At 42.1% G+C, this 15,919-nt stretch overlaps 2 protein-coding genes across 3 annotated transcripts; both read right to left on the bottom strand.

The window, feature by feature from the left end:
* Positions 1 to 198: 198 nt before the first annotated feature.
* On the bottom strand, positions 199 to 2,532 carry LOC110506654 (mucin-5AC-like). The gene is given in 3 exon segments (XM_036937243.1): positions 199 to 545; positions 548 to 571; positions 574 to 2,532. Coding segments are annotated over 3 exon segments (1,971 nt in total). The 5' UTR covers positions 2,468 to 2,532; the 3' UTR covers positions 199 to 492.
* Positions 2,533 to 4,684: 2,152 nt separating this feature from the next.
* On the bottom strand, positions 4,685 to 15,484 carry LOC110520725 (mucin-5AC-like). Of its 2 annotated transcripts, XM_036937231.1 has the most exons (5): positions 15,143 to 15,484; positions 14,407 to 14,781; positions 13,074 to 13,412; positions 12,290 to 12,402; positions 4,685 to 8,325 (listed from the first exon to the last, which is right to left on the bottom strand). In XM_036937231.1, the coding sequence occupies exons 1-5, from the start codon at positions 15,183 to 15,185 to the stop codon at positions 8,320 to 8,322; spliced, it is 876 nt and encodes a 291-aa protein (XP_036793126.1). In that variant the 5' UTR covers positions 15,186 to 15,484; the 3' UTR covers positions 4,685 to 8,319. The 2 variants fall into 2 exon arrangements, with proteins under 2 accessions (XP_036793126.1, XP_036793119.1); XM_036937224.1 differs by lacking the exon at positions 4,685 to 8,325 and having other exon boundaries at positions 8,417 to 12,402.
* Positions 15,485 to 15,919: the final 435 nt, after the last annotated feature.

The following is a 15,919-nucleotide window of genomic DNA, read 5'->3' as shown; positions in this document are numbered from 1 at the left end:
CGTCGGCAGCCCTCTCTGTCACCCAGTACTGAAGCAGCTCTGTAGTGATCGAGACCAGGTCAACGTGGTGCTCTCTGCAGTAGCTCAGGGCCTCGTTCCACGTCATGTTCTCATGGATCAATATCAGGTTGTCTGAGAGAAATAAAGATATTAAAGATAGATAACATGGAGCCCATTCAACAAAATGTAGATTTGCATGCATTTATACCTCTGCTCTGTAATATAACATCTTTGAAGCAACATAAATCCACAGCCAAACAAAAAATAGACTATTAGGCTTTCAACATGTCAATAATTGTGATATAATGATGAAAGTTACCTGGACTTAAACCTTGACTGTTTTCATTTGGCATAACAGTGGAGAGACTGACAGGCCCTGTAGTACTGTATGGGGCAGTCTCAGCCACTGTGGTTATAAAGTATGTTCAGTAGTCACTTGTGTAATGCTGTGTTGCATTTCTGTGTCTGCAGTCTCAGTTGTTGATTGATGTTTTACATTCTCAGTAGTAAGGTGTTTAGTAGTCGCCTCTTCAGTTGAAACATGCACTGTGGTATTGAATGTACTTGGTAAAGACGTTGAGGAAATGTTTTGGACATTAGCATTAGAAGCTCTTGTAGGTGAGAAATCAGTAGTCACTTTCTCTGTAGTTGAGTGTTCAGTAGTTAACATTTCAGTTGAAGCATGTACTGTGGTAGTTGGTGCAGACGATGAGATAATGCTTTGAAAAGGTACAGTAAGTGCACTTTCTGTATTTAGGTGTTCAGTAGTTAACTGTTCAGTTGAAACTTGGTCTGTTCTATTGAATGTAGTTGGTATAGACGTTGGGGGACTGTTTTGAACAGGAACAGTAGTCAGTGGGTCAGAGGTTAGGTGTTCAGTAGAAACATGCACTGTGGCATTGAACATGGTTGGTACTGGTGTTGAGGGAGTGTTTCCAACAGTTGTTGCAGGTAAGTAAGCAGTAGTGGCTTGGTTAGCGGTTGAGCGTTCAGGAGTTGCCTCTTCAGTGGAAACACGCACTGTGGTATTGGATGTAGTTGGTACAGACGTTGAGGTCGTGTTTTTAACAGGTACAGTAGTCAGTGGGTCAGAGGTTAGGAGTTCAGTAGTTAACTGTTCTGGTGAAGTATGTTCTGTGGTGTTGAATGTAGTTTGTACTGGTGTTGAGGGGGTGTTTTGAACAGGTACAGTAGTCAGTGGGTCAGAGGTTAGGTGTTCAGTAGTTAACTGTTCAGTTGAAGCATGTTCTGTTGTGTTGAATGTGGTTGGTACTGGTGTTGAGGGACTGTTTTGGACGTTTGAAGCAGAAGCACGTATAGGTAAGTATCCAGTAGTTAACATTTCAGTTGAAGTATGTTCTGTGGTGTTGAATATAGTTTGTACTGGTGTTGAGGGGGTGTTTTGAACAGGTACAGTAGTCAGTGGGTCAGAGGTTAGGAGTTCAGTAGTTAACTGTTCTTGTGAAGTATGTTCTGTGGTATTGAATGTAGCTGGTTTTTGAACAGGTACAGTAGTCAGTGGGTCAGAGGTTAGGAGTTCAGTAGTTAACTGTTCTGGTGAAGTATGTTCTGTGGTGTTGAATGTAGTTTGTACAGACGATGAGGGAGTATTTTGGACAGGTGCAGTCGAGGTACTTGTAGGTATGTAACTAGTAGTCACTTGGTCTGTGGTAGTGAATATTACTGGTACAGATGTAGGAGTGTTTTGAACAGGTTCAGTAATTGCTTGATCAGAGGTTGTGTGTTCAGTAGAACCATGCACTGTGGTATTGAAAGTAGCGCTTGTAGGTATGTAACCAGTAGTTGCTTGCTCTCTAGTTAATGTAGTTGGTACAGGCATTGAGATATTGCTTTGAACAGGTACAGTAGTTGCTGGGTCAGAGGTTAGGTGTTCATTAGTTAACTGTTCAGATGAAACATGTTCTGTGGAAATCAATGAAGCTGGTACAGATATAGAGATATTGCTTTGAACAGGTACAGTAGTTGCTGGGTCAGAGGTTAGGTGTTCATTAGCTAACTGTTCAGATGAAACATGTTCTGTGGAAATCAATGAAGCTGGTACAGATATAGAGATATTGTTTTGAACAGGTACAATAGTCGCTTGGTCAGAGGTTAGGAGTTCAGTAGTCAACTGTTTAGTAACATTTACTGTGATATTGAATGCAGTTGGTTTTTTAACAGGTACAGTAGTCAGTGGGTCAGAGGTTAGGTGTTCAGTTGAAGTATGTTCTGTGGTGTTGAATGTAGTTTGTACTGGTGTTGAGGGGGTGTTTTGAACAGGTACAGTAGTCAGTGGGTCAGAGGTTAGGTGTTCAGTAGTTAACTGTTCAGTTGAAGCATGTTCTGTGGTATTGAATGGGGTTGGTACTGGTGTTGAGGGACTGTTTTGGACGTTTGAAGCAGAAGCACTTGTAGGTAAGTAACCAGTAGTTGCTTCCTCTCTAGTTGAGTAACCAGTAGTTAACATTTCAGTTGAAGCATGTTCTGTGGTAGTTGGTGCAGACGATGAGATAATGCTTTGAACAGGTACAGTAGTCAGTGGGTCAGAGGTTAGGAGTTCAGTAGAAACATGCACTGTGGTATTGAACGCAGTTGGTACTGGTGTTGAGGGAGTGTTTCCAACAGGTACAGTTGTTTCAGGTAAGTAAGCAGTAGTGGCTTGGTTAGCGGTTGAGCGTTCAGGAGTTGCCTCTTCAGTGGAAACACGCACTGTGGTATTGGATGTAGTTGGTACAGGTGTTGAGGGGGTGTTTTGAACAGGTACAGTAGTCAGTGGGTCAGAGGTTAGGAGTTCAGTAGTTAACTGTTCTGGTGAAGTATGTTCTGTGGTGTTGAATGTAGTTGGTACAGGTGTTGAGGTCGTGTTTTTAACAGGTACAGTAGTCAGTGGGTCAGAGGTTAGGAGTTCAGTAGTTAACTGTTCTGGTGAAGTATGTTCTGTGGTGTTGAATGTAGTTTGTACAGGTGTTGAGGGGGTGTTTTGAACAGGTACAGTAGTCAGTGGGTCAGAGGTTAGGTGTTCAGTAGTTAACTGTTCTGGTGAAGTATGTTCTGTGGTGTTGAATGTAGCTGGTTTTTTAACAGGTACAGTAGTCAGTGGGTCAGAGGTTAGGAGTTCAGTAGTTAACTGTTCTGGTGAAGTATGTTCTGTGGTGTTGAATGTAGTTTGTACAGACGATGAGGGATTATTTTGGACAGGTGCAGTCGAGGTACTTGTAGGTATGTAACTAGTAGTCACTTGGTCTGTGGTAGTGAATATTACTGGTACAGATGTAGGAGTGTTTTGAACAGGTTCAGTAATTGCTTGATCAGAGCTTGTGTGTTCAGTAGAAACATGCACTGTGGTATTGAAAGTAGCGCTTGTAGGTATGTAACCAGTAGTTGCTTGCTCTCTAGTTAATGTAGCTGGTACAGGCATTGAGATATTGCTTTGAACAGGTACAGTAGTTGCTGGGTCAGAGGTTAGGTGTTCAGTAGAAACATGCACTGTGGCATTGAACATGGTTGGTACTGGTGTTGAGGGAGTGTTTCCAACAGTTGTTTCAGGTAAGTAAGCAGTAGTGGCTTGGTTAGCGGTTGAGCGTTCAGGAGTTGCCTCTTCAGTAGAAACACGCACTGTGGTATTGGATGTAGTTGGTTTTTGAACAGGTACAGTAGTCAGTGGGTCAGAGGTTAGGAGTTCAGTAGTTAACTGTTCTGGTGAAGTATGTTCTGTGGTGTTGAATGTAGCTGGTTTTTTAACAGGTACAGTAGTCAGTGGGTCAGAGGTTAGGAGTTCAGTAGTTAACTGTTCTGGTGAAGTATGTTCTGTGGTGTTGAATGTAGTTTGTACAGGTGTTGAGGGGGTGTTTTGAACAGGTACAGTAGTCAGTGGGTCAGAGGTTAGGAGTTCAGTAGTTAACTGTTCAGTTGAAGTATGTTCTGTGGTGTTGAATGTAGCTGGTTTTTTAACAGGTACAGTAGTCAGTGGGTCAGAGGTTAGGAGTTCAGTAGTTAACTGTTCTGGTGAAGTATGTTCTGTGGTGTTGAATGTAGTTTGTACAGGTGTTGAGGGGGTGTTTTGAACAGGTACAGTAGTCAGTGGGTCAGAGGTTAGGTGTTCAGTAGTTAACTGTTCTGGTGAAGTATGTTCTGTGGTGTTGAATGTAGTTGGTACAGGTGTTGAGGGGGTGTTTTGAACAGGTACAGTAGTCAGTGGGTCAGAGGTTAGGTGTTCAGTAGTTAACTGTTCTGGTGAAGTATGTTCTGTGGTGTTGAATGTAGTTGGTACAGGTGTTGAGGGGGTGTTTTGAACAGGTACAGTAGTCAGTGGGTCAGAGGTTAGGAGTTCAGTAGTTAACTGTTCTGGTGAAGTATTTTCTGTGGTATTGAATGTAGCTGGTTTTTTAACAGGTACAGTAGTCAGTGGGTCAGAGGTTAGGAGTTCAGTAGTTAACTGTTCTGGTGAAGTATGTTCTGTGGTGTTGAATGTAGTTGGTACAGGTGTTGAGGTCGTGTTTTGAACAGGTACAGTAGTCAGTGGGTCAGAGGTTAGGTGTTCAGTAGTTAACTGTTCTGGTGAAGTATGTTCTGTGGTGTTGAATGTAGTTGGTACAGGTGTTGAGGTCGTGTTTTGAACAGGTACAGTAGTCAGTGGGTCAGAGGTTAGGTGTTCAGTAGTTAACTGTTCTGGTGAAGTATGTTCTGTGGTATTGAATGTAGCTGGTTTTTTAACAGGTACAGTAGTCAGTGGGTCAGAGGTTAGGTGTTCAGTTGAAGTATGTTCTGTGGTGTTGAATGTAGTTTGTACTGGTGTTGAGGGGGTGTTTTGAACAGGTACAGTAGTCAGTGGGTCAGAGGTTAGGTGTTCAGTAGTTAACTGTTCAGTTGAAGCATGTTCTGTGGTATTGAATGGGGTTGGTACTGGTGTTGAGGGACTGTTTTGGACGTTTGAAGCAGAAGCACTTGTAGGTAAGTAACCAGTAGTTGCTTCCTCTCTAGTTGAGTAACCAGTAGTTAACATTTCAGTTGAAGCATGTTCTGTGGTAGTTGGTGCAGACGATGAGATAATGCTTTGAACAGGTACAGTAGTCAGTGGGTCAGAGGTTAGGAGTTCAGTAGAAACATGCACTGTGGTATTGAACGCAGTTGGTACTGGTGTTGAGGGAGTGTTTCCAACAGGTACAGTTGTTTCAGGTAAGTAAGCAGTAGTGGCTTGGTTAGCGGTTGAGCGTTCAGGAGTTGCCTCTTCAGTGGAAACACGCACTGTGGTATTGGATGTAGTTGGTACAGGTGTTGAGGGGGTGTTTTGAACAGGTACAGTAGTCAGTGGGTCAGAGGTTAGGAGTTCAGTAGTTAACTGTTCTGGTGAAGTATGTTCTGTGGTGTTGAATGTAGTTGGTACAGGTGTTGAGGTCGTGTTTTTAACAGGTACAGTAGTCAGTGGGTCAGAGGTTAGGAGTTCAGTAGTTAACTGTTCTGGTGAAGTATGTTCTGTGGTGTTGAATGTAGTTTGTACAGGTGTTGAGGGGGTGTTTTGAACAGGTACAGTAGTCAGTGGGTCAGAGGTTAGGTGTTCAGTAGTTAACTGTTCTGGTGAAGTATGTTCTGTGGTGTTGAATGTAGCTGGTTTTTTAACAGGTACAGTAGTCAGTGGGTCAGAGGTTAGGAGTTCAGTAGTTAACTGTTCTGGTGAAGTATGTTCTGTGGTGTTGAATGTAGTTTGTACAGACGATGAGGGATTATTTTGGACAGGTGCAGTCGAGGTACTTGTAGGTATGTAACTAGTAGTCACTTGGTCTGTGGTAGTGAATATTACTGGTACAGATGTAGGAGTGTTTTGAACAGGTTCAGTAATTGCTTGATCAGAGCTTGTGTGTTCAGTAGAAACATGCACTGTGGTATTGAAAGTAGCGCTTGTAGGTATGTAACCAGTAGTTGCTTGCTCTCTAGTTAATGTAGCTGGTACAGGCATTGAGATATTGCTTTGAACAGGTACAGTAGTTGCTGGGTCAGAGGTTAGGTGTTCAGTAGAAACATGCACTGTGGCATTGAACATGGTTGGTACTGGTGTTGAGGGAGTGTTTCCAACAGTTGTTTCAGGTAAGTAAGCAGTAGTGGCTTGGTTAGCGGTTGAGCGTTCAGGAGTTGCCTCTTCAGTAGAAACACGCACTGTGGTATTGGATGTAGTTGGTTTTTGAACAGGTACAGTAGTCAGTGGGTCAGAGGTTAGGAGTTCAGTAGTTAACTGTTCTGGTGAAGTATGTTCTGTGGTGTTGAATGTAGCTGGTTTTTTAACAGGTACAGTAGTCAGTGGGTCAGAGGTTAGGAGTTCAGTAGTTAACTGTTCTGGTGAAGTATGTTCTGTGGTGTTGAATGTAGTTTGTACAGGTGTTGAGGGGGTGTTTTGAACAGGTACAGTAGTCAGTGGGTCAGAGGTTAGGAGTTCAGTAGTTAACTGTTCAGTTGAAGTATGTTCTGTGGTGTTGAATGTAGCTGGTTTTTTAACAGGTACAGTAGTCAGTGGGTCAGAGGTTAGGAGTTCAGTAGTTAACTGTTCTGGTGAAGTATGTTCTGTGGTGTTGAATGTAGTTTGTACAGGTGTTGAGGGGGTGTTTTGAACAGGTACAGTAGTCAGTGGGTCAGAGGTTAGGTGTTCAGTAGTTAACTGTTCTGGTGAAGTATGTTCTGTGGTGTTGAATGTAGTTGGTACAGGTGTTGAGGGGGTGTTTTGAACAGGTACAGTAGTCAGTGGGTCAGAGGTTAGGTGTTCAGTAGTTAACTGTTCTGGTGAAGTATGTTCTGTGGTGTTGAATGTAGTTGGTACAGGTGTTGAGGGGGTGTTTTGAACAGGTACAGTAGTCAGTGGGTCAGAGGTTAGGAGTTCAGTAGTTAACTGTTCTGGTGAAGTATTTTCTGTGGTATTGAATGTAGCTGGTTTTTTAACAGGTACAGTAGTCAGTGGGTCAGAGGTTAGGAGTTCAGTAGTTAACTGTTCTGGTGAAGTATGTTCTGTGGTGTTGAATGTAGTTGGTACAGGTGTTGAGGTCGTGTTTTGAACAGGTACAGTAGTCAGTGGGTCAGAGGTTAGGTGTTCAGTAGTTAACTGTTCTGGTGAAGTATGTTCTGTGGTGTTGAATGTAGTTGGTACAGGTGTTGAGGTCGTGTTTTGAACAGGTACAGTAGTCAGTGGGTCAGAGGTTAGGTGTTCAGTAGTTAACTGTTCTGGTGAAGTATGTTCTGTGGTATTGAATGTAGCTGGTTTTTTAACAGGTACAGTAGTCAGTGGGTCAGAGGTTAGGTGTTCAGTTGAAGTATGTTCTGTGGTGTTGAATGTAGTTTGTACTGGTGTTGAGGGGGTGTTTTGAACAGGTACAGTAGTCAGTGGGTCAGAGGTTAGGTGTTCAGTAGTTAACTGTTCTGGTGAAGTATGTTCTGTGGTATTGGATGTAGTTGGTTTTTTAACAGGTACAGTAGTCAGTGGGTCAGAGGTTAGGAGTTCAGTAGTTAACTGTTCTGGTGAAGTATGTTCTGTGGTGTTGAATGTAGTTTGTACAGACGATGAGGGATTATTTTGGACAGGTGCAGTCGAGGTACTTGTAGGTATGTAACTAGTAGTCACTTGGTCTGTGGTAGTGAATATTACTGGTACAGATGTAGGAGTGTTTTGAACAGGTTCAGTAATTGCTTGATCAGAGGTTGTGTGTTCAGTAGAAACATGCACTGTGGTATTGAAAGTAGCGCTTGTAGGTATGTAACCAGTAGTTGCTTGCTCTCTAGTTAATGTAGTTGGTACAGGCATTGAGATATTGCTTTGAACAGGTACAGTAGTTGCTGGGTCAGAGGTTAGGTGTTCATTAGCTAACTGTTCAGATGAAACATGTTCTGTGGAAATCAATGAAGCTGGTACAGATATAGAGATATTGCTTTGAACAGGTACAGTAGTCAGTGGGTCAGACGTTAGGAGTTGAGTAGTCAACTGTTTAGTAACATTTACTGTGGTATTGAATGTAGTTGGTTTTTTAACAGTAGTTCCATGTTTGGTAGTTAGGTATTTTGTAGTTAACTGTTCAATTGAACCTTGGTCTGTGGTAGTGAATGTAGTTGGTACTGGTGTAGATGGAGTGTTTTGAACAGGTAAGCCTACAGTAGTCGCTTGGTCAGAGGTTGGTAAAAGATCTAAAAGAATATGTTGGATCTGCACAAAATGGGTAGTTGTTAGCTTAGGTGTTACTTCATCTGTAGTTGACTGTTCAGCAGTGGCAAGCACAGTAGCTGCGGGAGGAGTTGTTTGTGGCCCAGTATGTGTGGTTGTAGGTGTCATCTGGGTAGTTGGTCGCTTCATTTCTGTAAGGAATATATACAAATACATTAGAAACAATGGTCAAATGTATTTAATTCATAACAAACACATTAAATCATGTTTACATACTGCTTTACTCATCTCATATGTATATACTGTATTCTATTCTACTGTATTTTAGTCAGTAGTTAACTGTTCAGTTGAAGCATGTTCTGTGGTGTTGAATGTAGTTTGTACTGGTGTTGAGGGGGTGTTTTGAACAGGTACAGTAGTCAGTGGGTCAGAGGTTAGGTGTTCAGTAGTTAACTGTTCAGTTGAAGCATGTTCTGTTGTGTTGAATGTGGTTGGTACTGGTGTTGAGGGACTGTTTTGGACGTTTGAAGCAGAAGCACGTATAGGTAAGTATCCAGTAGTTAACATTTCAGTTGAAGTATGTTCTGTGGTGTTGAATGTAGTTGGTACAGGTGTTGAGGGGGTGTTTTGAACAGGTACAGTAGTCAGTGGGTCAGAGGTTAGGTGTTCAGTAGTTAACTGTTCTGGTGAAGTATGTTCTGTGGTATTGGATGTAGTTGGTTTTTTAACAGGTACAGTAGTCAGTGGGTCAGAGGTTAGGAGTTCAGTAGTTAACTGTTCTGGTGAAGTATGTTCTGTGGTGTTGAATGTAGTTTGTACAGACGATGAGGGAGTATTTTGGACAGGTGCAGTCGAGGTACTTGTAGGTATGTAACTAGTAGTCACTTGGTCTGTGGTAGTGAATATTACTGGTACAGATGTAGGAGTGTTTTGAACAGGTTCAGTAATTGCTTGATCAGAGGTTGTGTGTTCAGTAGAACCATGCACTGTGGTATTGAAAGTAGCGCTTGTAGGTATGTAACCAGTAGTTGCTTGCTCTCTAGTTAATGTAGTTGGTACAGGCATTGAGATATTGCTTTGAACAGGTACAGTAGTTGCTGGGTCAGAGGTTAGGTGTTCATTAGCTAACTGTTCAGATGAAACATGTTCTGTGGAAATCAATGAAGCTGGTACAGATATAGAGATATTGCTTTGAACAGGTACAGTAGTTGCTGGGTCAGAGGTTAGGTGTTCATTAGCTAACTGTTCAGATGAAACATGTTCTGTGGAAATCAATGAAGCTGGTACAGATATAGAGATATTGTTTTGAACAGGTACAATAGTCGCTTGGTCAGAGGTTAGGAGTTCAGTAGTCAACTGTTTAGTAACATTTACTGTGATATTGAATGCAGTTGGTTTTTTAACAGGTACAGTAGTCAGTGGGTCAGAGGTTAGGTGTTCAGTTGAAGTATGTTCTGTGGTGTTGAATGTAGTTTGTACTGGTGTTGAGGGGGTGTTTTGAACAGGTACAGTAGTCAGTGGGTCAGAGGTTAGGTGTTCAGTAGTTAACTGTTCAGTTGAAGCATGTTCTGTGGTATTGAATGGGGTTGGTACTGGTGTTGAGGGACTGTTTTGGACGTTTGAAGCAGAAGCACTTGTAGGTAAGTAACCAGTAGTTGCTTCCTCTCTAGTTGAGTAACCAGTAGTTAACATTTCAGTTGAAGCATGTTCTGTGGTAGTTGGTGCAGACGATGAGATAATGCTTTGAACAGGTACAGTAGTCAGTGGGTCAGAGGTTAGGAGTTCAGTAGAAACATGCACTGTGGTATTGAACGCAGTTGGTACTGGTGTTGAGGGAGTGTTTCCAACAGGTACAGTTGTTTCAGGTAAGTAAGCAGTAGTGGCTTGGTTAGCGGTTGAGCGTTCAGGAGTTGCCTCTTCAGTGGAAACACGCACTGTGGTATTGGATGTAGTTGGTACAGGTGTTGAGGGGGTGTTTTGAACAGGTACAGTAGTCAGTGGGTCAGAGGTTAGGAGTTCAGTAGTTAACTGTTCAGTTGAAGTATGTTCTGTGGTGTTGAATGTAGTTGGTACAGGTGTTGAGGGGGTGTTTTGAACAGGTACAGTAGTCAGTGGGTCAGAGGTTAGGAGTTCAGTAGTTAACTGTTCTGGTGAAGTATGTTCTGTGGTGTTGAATGTAGTTTGTACAGACGATGAGGGATTATTTTGGACAGGTGCAGTCGAGGTACTTGTAGGTATGTAACTAGTAGTCACTTGGTCTGTGGTAGTGAATATTACTGGTACAGATGTAGGAGTGTTTTGAACAGGTTCAGTAATTGCTTGATCAGAGCTTGTGTGTTCAGTAGAAACATGCACTGTGGTATTGAAAGTAGCGCTTGTAGGTATGTAACCAGTAGTTGCTTGCTCTCTAGTTAATGTAGTTGGTACAGGCATTGAGATATTGCTTTGAACAGGTACAGTAGTTGCTGGGTCAGAGGTTAGGTGTTCATTAGCTAACTGTTCAGATGAAACATGTTCTGTGGAAATCAATGAAGCTGGTACAGATATAGAGATATTGCTTTGAACAGGTACAGTAGTTGCTGGGTCAGAGGTTAGGTGTTCATTAGCTAACTGTTCAGTTGAAACATGTTCTGTGGAAATCAATGAAGCTGGTATAGGCATAGAGATATTGCTTTGAACAGGTACAGTAGTCAGTGGGTCAGAGGTTAGGTGTTCAGTAGTTAACTGTTCAGTTGAAGCATATTCTGTGGTATTGAATGGGGTTGGTACTGGTGTTGAGGGACTGTTTTGGACGTTTGAAGCAGAAGCACTTGTAGGTAAGTAACCAGTAGTTGCTTCCTCTCTAGTTGAGTATCCAGTAGTTAACAATTCAGTTGAAGCATGTTCTGTGGTAGTTGGTGCAGACGATGAGATAATGCTTTGAACAGGTACAGTAGTCAGTGGGTCAGAGGTTAGGTGTTCAGTAGTTAACTGTTCAGTTGAAGCATGTTCTGTGGTATTGAATGGGGTTGGTACTGGTGTTGAGGGACTGTTTTGGACGTTTGAAGCAGAAGCACTTGTAGGTAAGTAACCAGTAGTTGCTTCCTCTCTAGTTGAGTATCCAGTAGTTAACATTTCAGTTGAAGCATGTTCTGTGGTAGTTGGTGCAGACGATGAGATAATGCTTTGAACAGGTACAGTAGTCAGTGGGTCAGAGGTTAGGAGTTCAGTAGAAACATGCACTGTGGTATTGAACGCAGTTGGTACTGGTGTTGAGGGAGTGTTTCCAACAGGTACAGTTGTTTCAGGTAAGTAAGCAGTAGTGGCTTGGTTAGCGGTTGAGCGTTCAGGAGTTGCCTCTTCAGTAGAAACACGCACTGTGGTATTGGATGTAGTTGGTTTTTGAACAGGTACAGTAGTCAGTGGGTCAGAGGTTAGGAGTTCAGTAGTTAACTGTTCTGGTGAAGTATGTTCTGTGGTGTTGAATGTAGTTTGTACAGACGATGAGGGAGTATTTTGGACAGGTGCAGTCGAGGTACTTGTAGGTATGTAACTAGTAGTCACTTGGTCTGTGGTAGTGAATATTACTGGTACAGATGTAGGAGTGTTTTGAACAGGTTCAGTAATTGCTTGATCAGAGGTTGTGTGTTCAGTAGAACCATGCACTGTGGTATTGAAAGTAGCGCTTGTAGGTATGTAACCAGTAGTTGCTTGCTCTCTAGTTAATGTAGCTGGTACAGGCATTGAGATATTGCTTTGAACAGGTACAGTAGTTGCTGGGTCAGAGGTTAGGTGTTCATTAGCTAACTGTTCAGATGAAACATGTTCTGTGGAAATCAATGAAGCTGGTACAGATATAGAGATATTGCTTTGAACAGGTACAGTAGTCAGTGGGTCAGACGTTAGGAGTTCAGTAGTCAACTGTTTAGTAACATTTACTGTGGTATTGAATGTAGTTGGTTTTTTAACAGTAGTTCCATGTTTGGTAGTTAGGTATTTTGTAGTTAACTGTTCAATTGAACCTTGGTCTGTGGTAGTGAATGTAGTTGGTACTGGTGTAGATGGAGTGTTTTGAACAGGTAAGCCTACAGTAGTCGCTTGGTCAGAGGTTGGTAAAAGATCTAAAAGAATATGTTGGATCTGCACAAAATGGGTAGTTGTTAGCTTAGGTGTTACTTCATCTGTAGTTGACTGTTCAGCAGTGGCAAGCACAGTAGCTGCGGGAGGAGTTGTTTGTGGCCCAGTATGTGTGGTTGTAGGTGTCATCTGGGTAGTTGGTCGCTTCATTTCTGTAAGGAATATATACAAATACATTAGAAACAAGGGTCAAATGTATTTAATTCATAACAAACACATTAAATCATGTTTACATACTGCTTTACTCATCTCATATGTATATACTGTATTCTATTCTACTGTATTTTAGTCAGTAGTTAACTGTTCAGTTGAAGCATGTTCTGTGGTGTTGAATGTAGTTTGTACTGGTGTTGAGGGGGTGTTTTGAACAGGTACAGTAGTCAGTGGGTCAGAGGTTAGGTGTTCAGTAGTTAACTGTTCAGTTGAAGCATATTCTGTGGTATTGAATGGGGTTGGTACTGGTGTTGAGGGACTGTTTTGGACGTTTGAAGCAGAAGCACTTGTAGGTAAGTAACCAGTAGTTGCTTCCTCTCTAGTTGAGTAACCTATGCCACTCTGACATGGCTCATCCTAATATTTCTATATTCTTTAAATCCTTTCTTTTACTTTTAGGTTTGTGTGTATTGTTATGAAATGTTAGATATTAGTGCACTGTTGGAGCTAGAAACACAAGCATTTCCTGCAATAACATCTTAATTAATGTGACCAATACAATTTGATTTGATTTTGTATCTTAATTGTTTTCTCTGTTTCTATTTGTTTTCTTAAAAGTTGCTACCGGTCAAAATTTGAATCCCATCTAACAAAAATGTACCAAACTCACCACCATGGCAGACAAACCCCCAACTGATGTTGCACCACTGGTCATTCCACTTGTTATCGTTGAGTATAACAGAAGTACAGTTCTGGGCCCCTCTGAAGTTGTCAGGCTGATTGGTCTTCCAGAAGCGGTATGAGGAGTTGCTCCCATCTGACCACTTCCATGGGTCTTTGAAGAGACCAATCCACATGCTCTGGGACAGTGACATGTTCTGGACGTGATGGTTTTCCTCTCTGGACCGTATGCTGGCCAGGTCTGTGTACGTACCCCGGCAGTGGTCTTGAGCCTCTCTCCAAGTCTTGCTGTCATCAATGAAGATGTGACTGTTACTAGCGTTTTTCCCTGTCAGAGGATAGAAAATACAGAACATTTACATGGAGCATTGGAGATATAGGGGGGTGCAGGGTGGAGCATTGGAGATTTAGTGGGGTGCAGGGTTGAGCATTGGAGATATAGCGGGGTGCAGGGTTAAGCATTGGAGATATAGGGGGTGCAGGGTGGAGCATTGGAGATATAGGGGGGTGCAGGGTTAAGCATTGGAGATATAGGGGGGTGCAGGGTTGAGCATTTGAGATATAGCAGGGTGCAGGGTTGAGCATTGGAGATATAGCAGGGTGCAGGGTTGAGCATTGGAGATATATTGGGCTGCAGGGTTGAGCATTGGAGATATAGCAGGGTGCAGGGTTGAGCATTGGAGATATAGCAGGGTGCAGGGTTGAGCATTGGAGATATAGCAGGGTGCAGGGTTGAGCATTGGAGATATAGCAGGGTGCAGGGTTGAGCATTGGAGATATAGCGGGGTGCAGGGTTGAGCATTGGAGATATAGCAGGGTGCAGGGTTGAGCATTGGAGATATAGCGGGGTGCAGGGTTGAGCATTGCCCACACAATTTTTTTACATTTGATTTTATTTCACCTTTATTTAACCAGGTAGGCTAGTTGAGAACAAGTTCTCATTTACAATTGCGACCTGGCCAAGATAAAGCAAAGCAGTTTGACACATACAACAACACAGAGTTACACATGGAGTAAAGCAAACATACCGTCAATAATACAGTAGAACAATAAGTCTATATACAATGAGCAAGTGAGGTGAGATAAGGGAGGTAAAAAAGGCCATGGTGGCGAAGTAAATACAATATAGCAAGTAAAGAAATCATTATGCTCACGCAATCACCCAACTGTCATGTTTAACAGTTGAAATAGCAGTAAGCCAGCTTTAAAACAGGCAAAAAATGTGACTGCCCATCCAGACATATCATCATGGAATCGGCCCTGGTTTGAATCTGATATGGGGTTGAAATTGCTATAAATAGAATAGATGTAGGATTACTCACCATCAAAGCAAACAAAACCTCTTTTGATTTGGCAGTTATCCTCAAACCACTGTCCGTTTGGATCCATTGCAGCACAGCTGTCTTGAGTATTGTTTTGCTTCGGCTCTGCTGCCCTCCAGTTGAAAAACTCAATCTTTCTCTGATCTGGTAATGACCAGTGCCACTCAAATTCATCTCCAAACTCCAGTCCTATCCAGACACTGGCTGTACCATTCGGTACCAATTGTACAAGTCTATCCAGATCCCCTGAGTTGTAGATGTTTGCCAAGTCAGTGTAAATGTCTCTACAGTAAGTCTGGGCTTGGCAATAATTCATTTGAAGGCTAATATAGTGATACTGAGGAGGGGAGATACTCAGAGTCAGGTAACACAGTCCTGTAAAATACAAGCAAAAACAATTAGAGAGCAAGTTAATCATATCTCCTTGCTGCATGCATAGGTTTCACACACACATCCTATTAATATCACAGAATATCAACGTATAATACACATCACGTTGCTTTTCATGAACAGAGAGAACTATGAAAGGATCCTGAAAAATGGCCTGCCGTTTGAAAGTTACCCATGTGTTGATTGGGTAACAGACGATCAGTCTTTTATGTATGAGGTACTCCCAACACTTATACCTCTTTCTGAAGGATTTATATTTTAATGCCTTATTCAATGATGCCTAAATTATCACAATGACTCCAACAAATAACTTTGATGTTATTGAAAGCACTGAAGAATTACATACCTGAGACGGACAGGAGACGGAACAGTGCAGTGCTCCTCATCATGACTGTAGCTTTTCACTAGTCTTCAGAATGGGTGGTCGAACTGAAATCGTTGGAACTGTCCATTACTAACGTTCAGATCTAACCAAAACATACAAACTGTGACACCCTGTGTTCTAGTCGAGTACAAAATCATCTGAAATGGAGGCAACTGACACTCGTTGTAACTTAGTTGACTGACTTATTAAGACTCCCTAGTAGTAGGTGTTTAAGAATGTGACCGTTCTTGTTTATAAAGATAACACATGTTTTAGGTTCACCCTTGTCGCAATGTTCCCTGACAAGGTAGTGCATCAGGTTTAGATCTGTCACTCTTATACATAGAGCCCACATGATGAGGCTGTGACAGGTGGTAAGAAAAACATGTCAGTCAAGAACACGGAAGTGTGTCACCAAAAACCTCATGATAACTGACAAAATGTACATAATCACAGTGTGAAACTGTTGAGATACACTGATAATGGAAAAGTCATTGCTAGGCCTATTCGCCTACAGATAAAAAGCAATTGTCCCAGAACGGTCCATTTTGTATTGAAAAATAGAATGCTAGTTGACAGTCCAAGTCATTAGTAAGGTGTTAGGAATGAGGTTGAGCAATTCAGATTACTCTGTATGAAGATACCTTCCCAAACAGGTGACAATATACTGTAGTTACTGTCTTTTGCTGGTCTGACAAATGAGCGTGAAACAAAATGATTAATGAAGTTAGCGACAGAATTGTTCACTCAAGGGCATGA

Source organism: Oncorhynchus mykiss, chromosome 2 (assembly GCF_013265735.2).
Source record: "Oncorhynchus mykiss isolate Arlee chromosome 2, USDA_OmykA_1.1, whole genome shotgun sequence".
Classification (NCBI taxonomy): domain Eukaryota; kingdom Metazoa; phylum Chordata; class Actinopteri; order Salmoniformes; family Salmonidae; genus Oncorhynchus; species Oncorhynchus mykiss.
Note: the sequence above shows the minus strand (reverse complement) of the source record. Positions and strands in the feature narration are given on the sequence as shown.

What these genes read in the sequence shown, in the direction of transcription:
- LOC110520725 (XM_036937224.1), bottom strand. Translation starts at nt 15,185, where the DNA reads ATGATGAGGAGCACTGCACTGTTCCGTCTCCTGTCCGTCTCAG. An exon ending in CCGTCTCCTGTCCGTCTCAG is followed by an intron (nt 14,782 to 15,142) that starts GTATGTAATTCT and finishes TGTATTTTACAG; the next exon opens with GACTGTGTTACCTGACTCTG. An exon ending in AGGTTTTGTTTGCTTTGATG is followed by an intron (nt 13,413 to 14,406) that starts GTGAGTAATCCT and finishes ATCCTCTGACAG; the next exon opens with GGAAAAACGCTAGTAACAGT.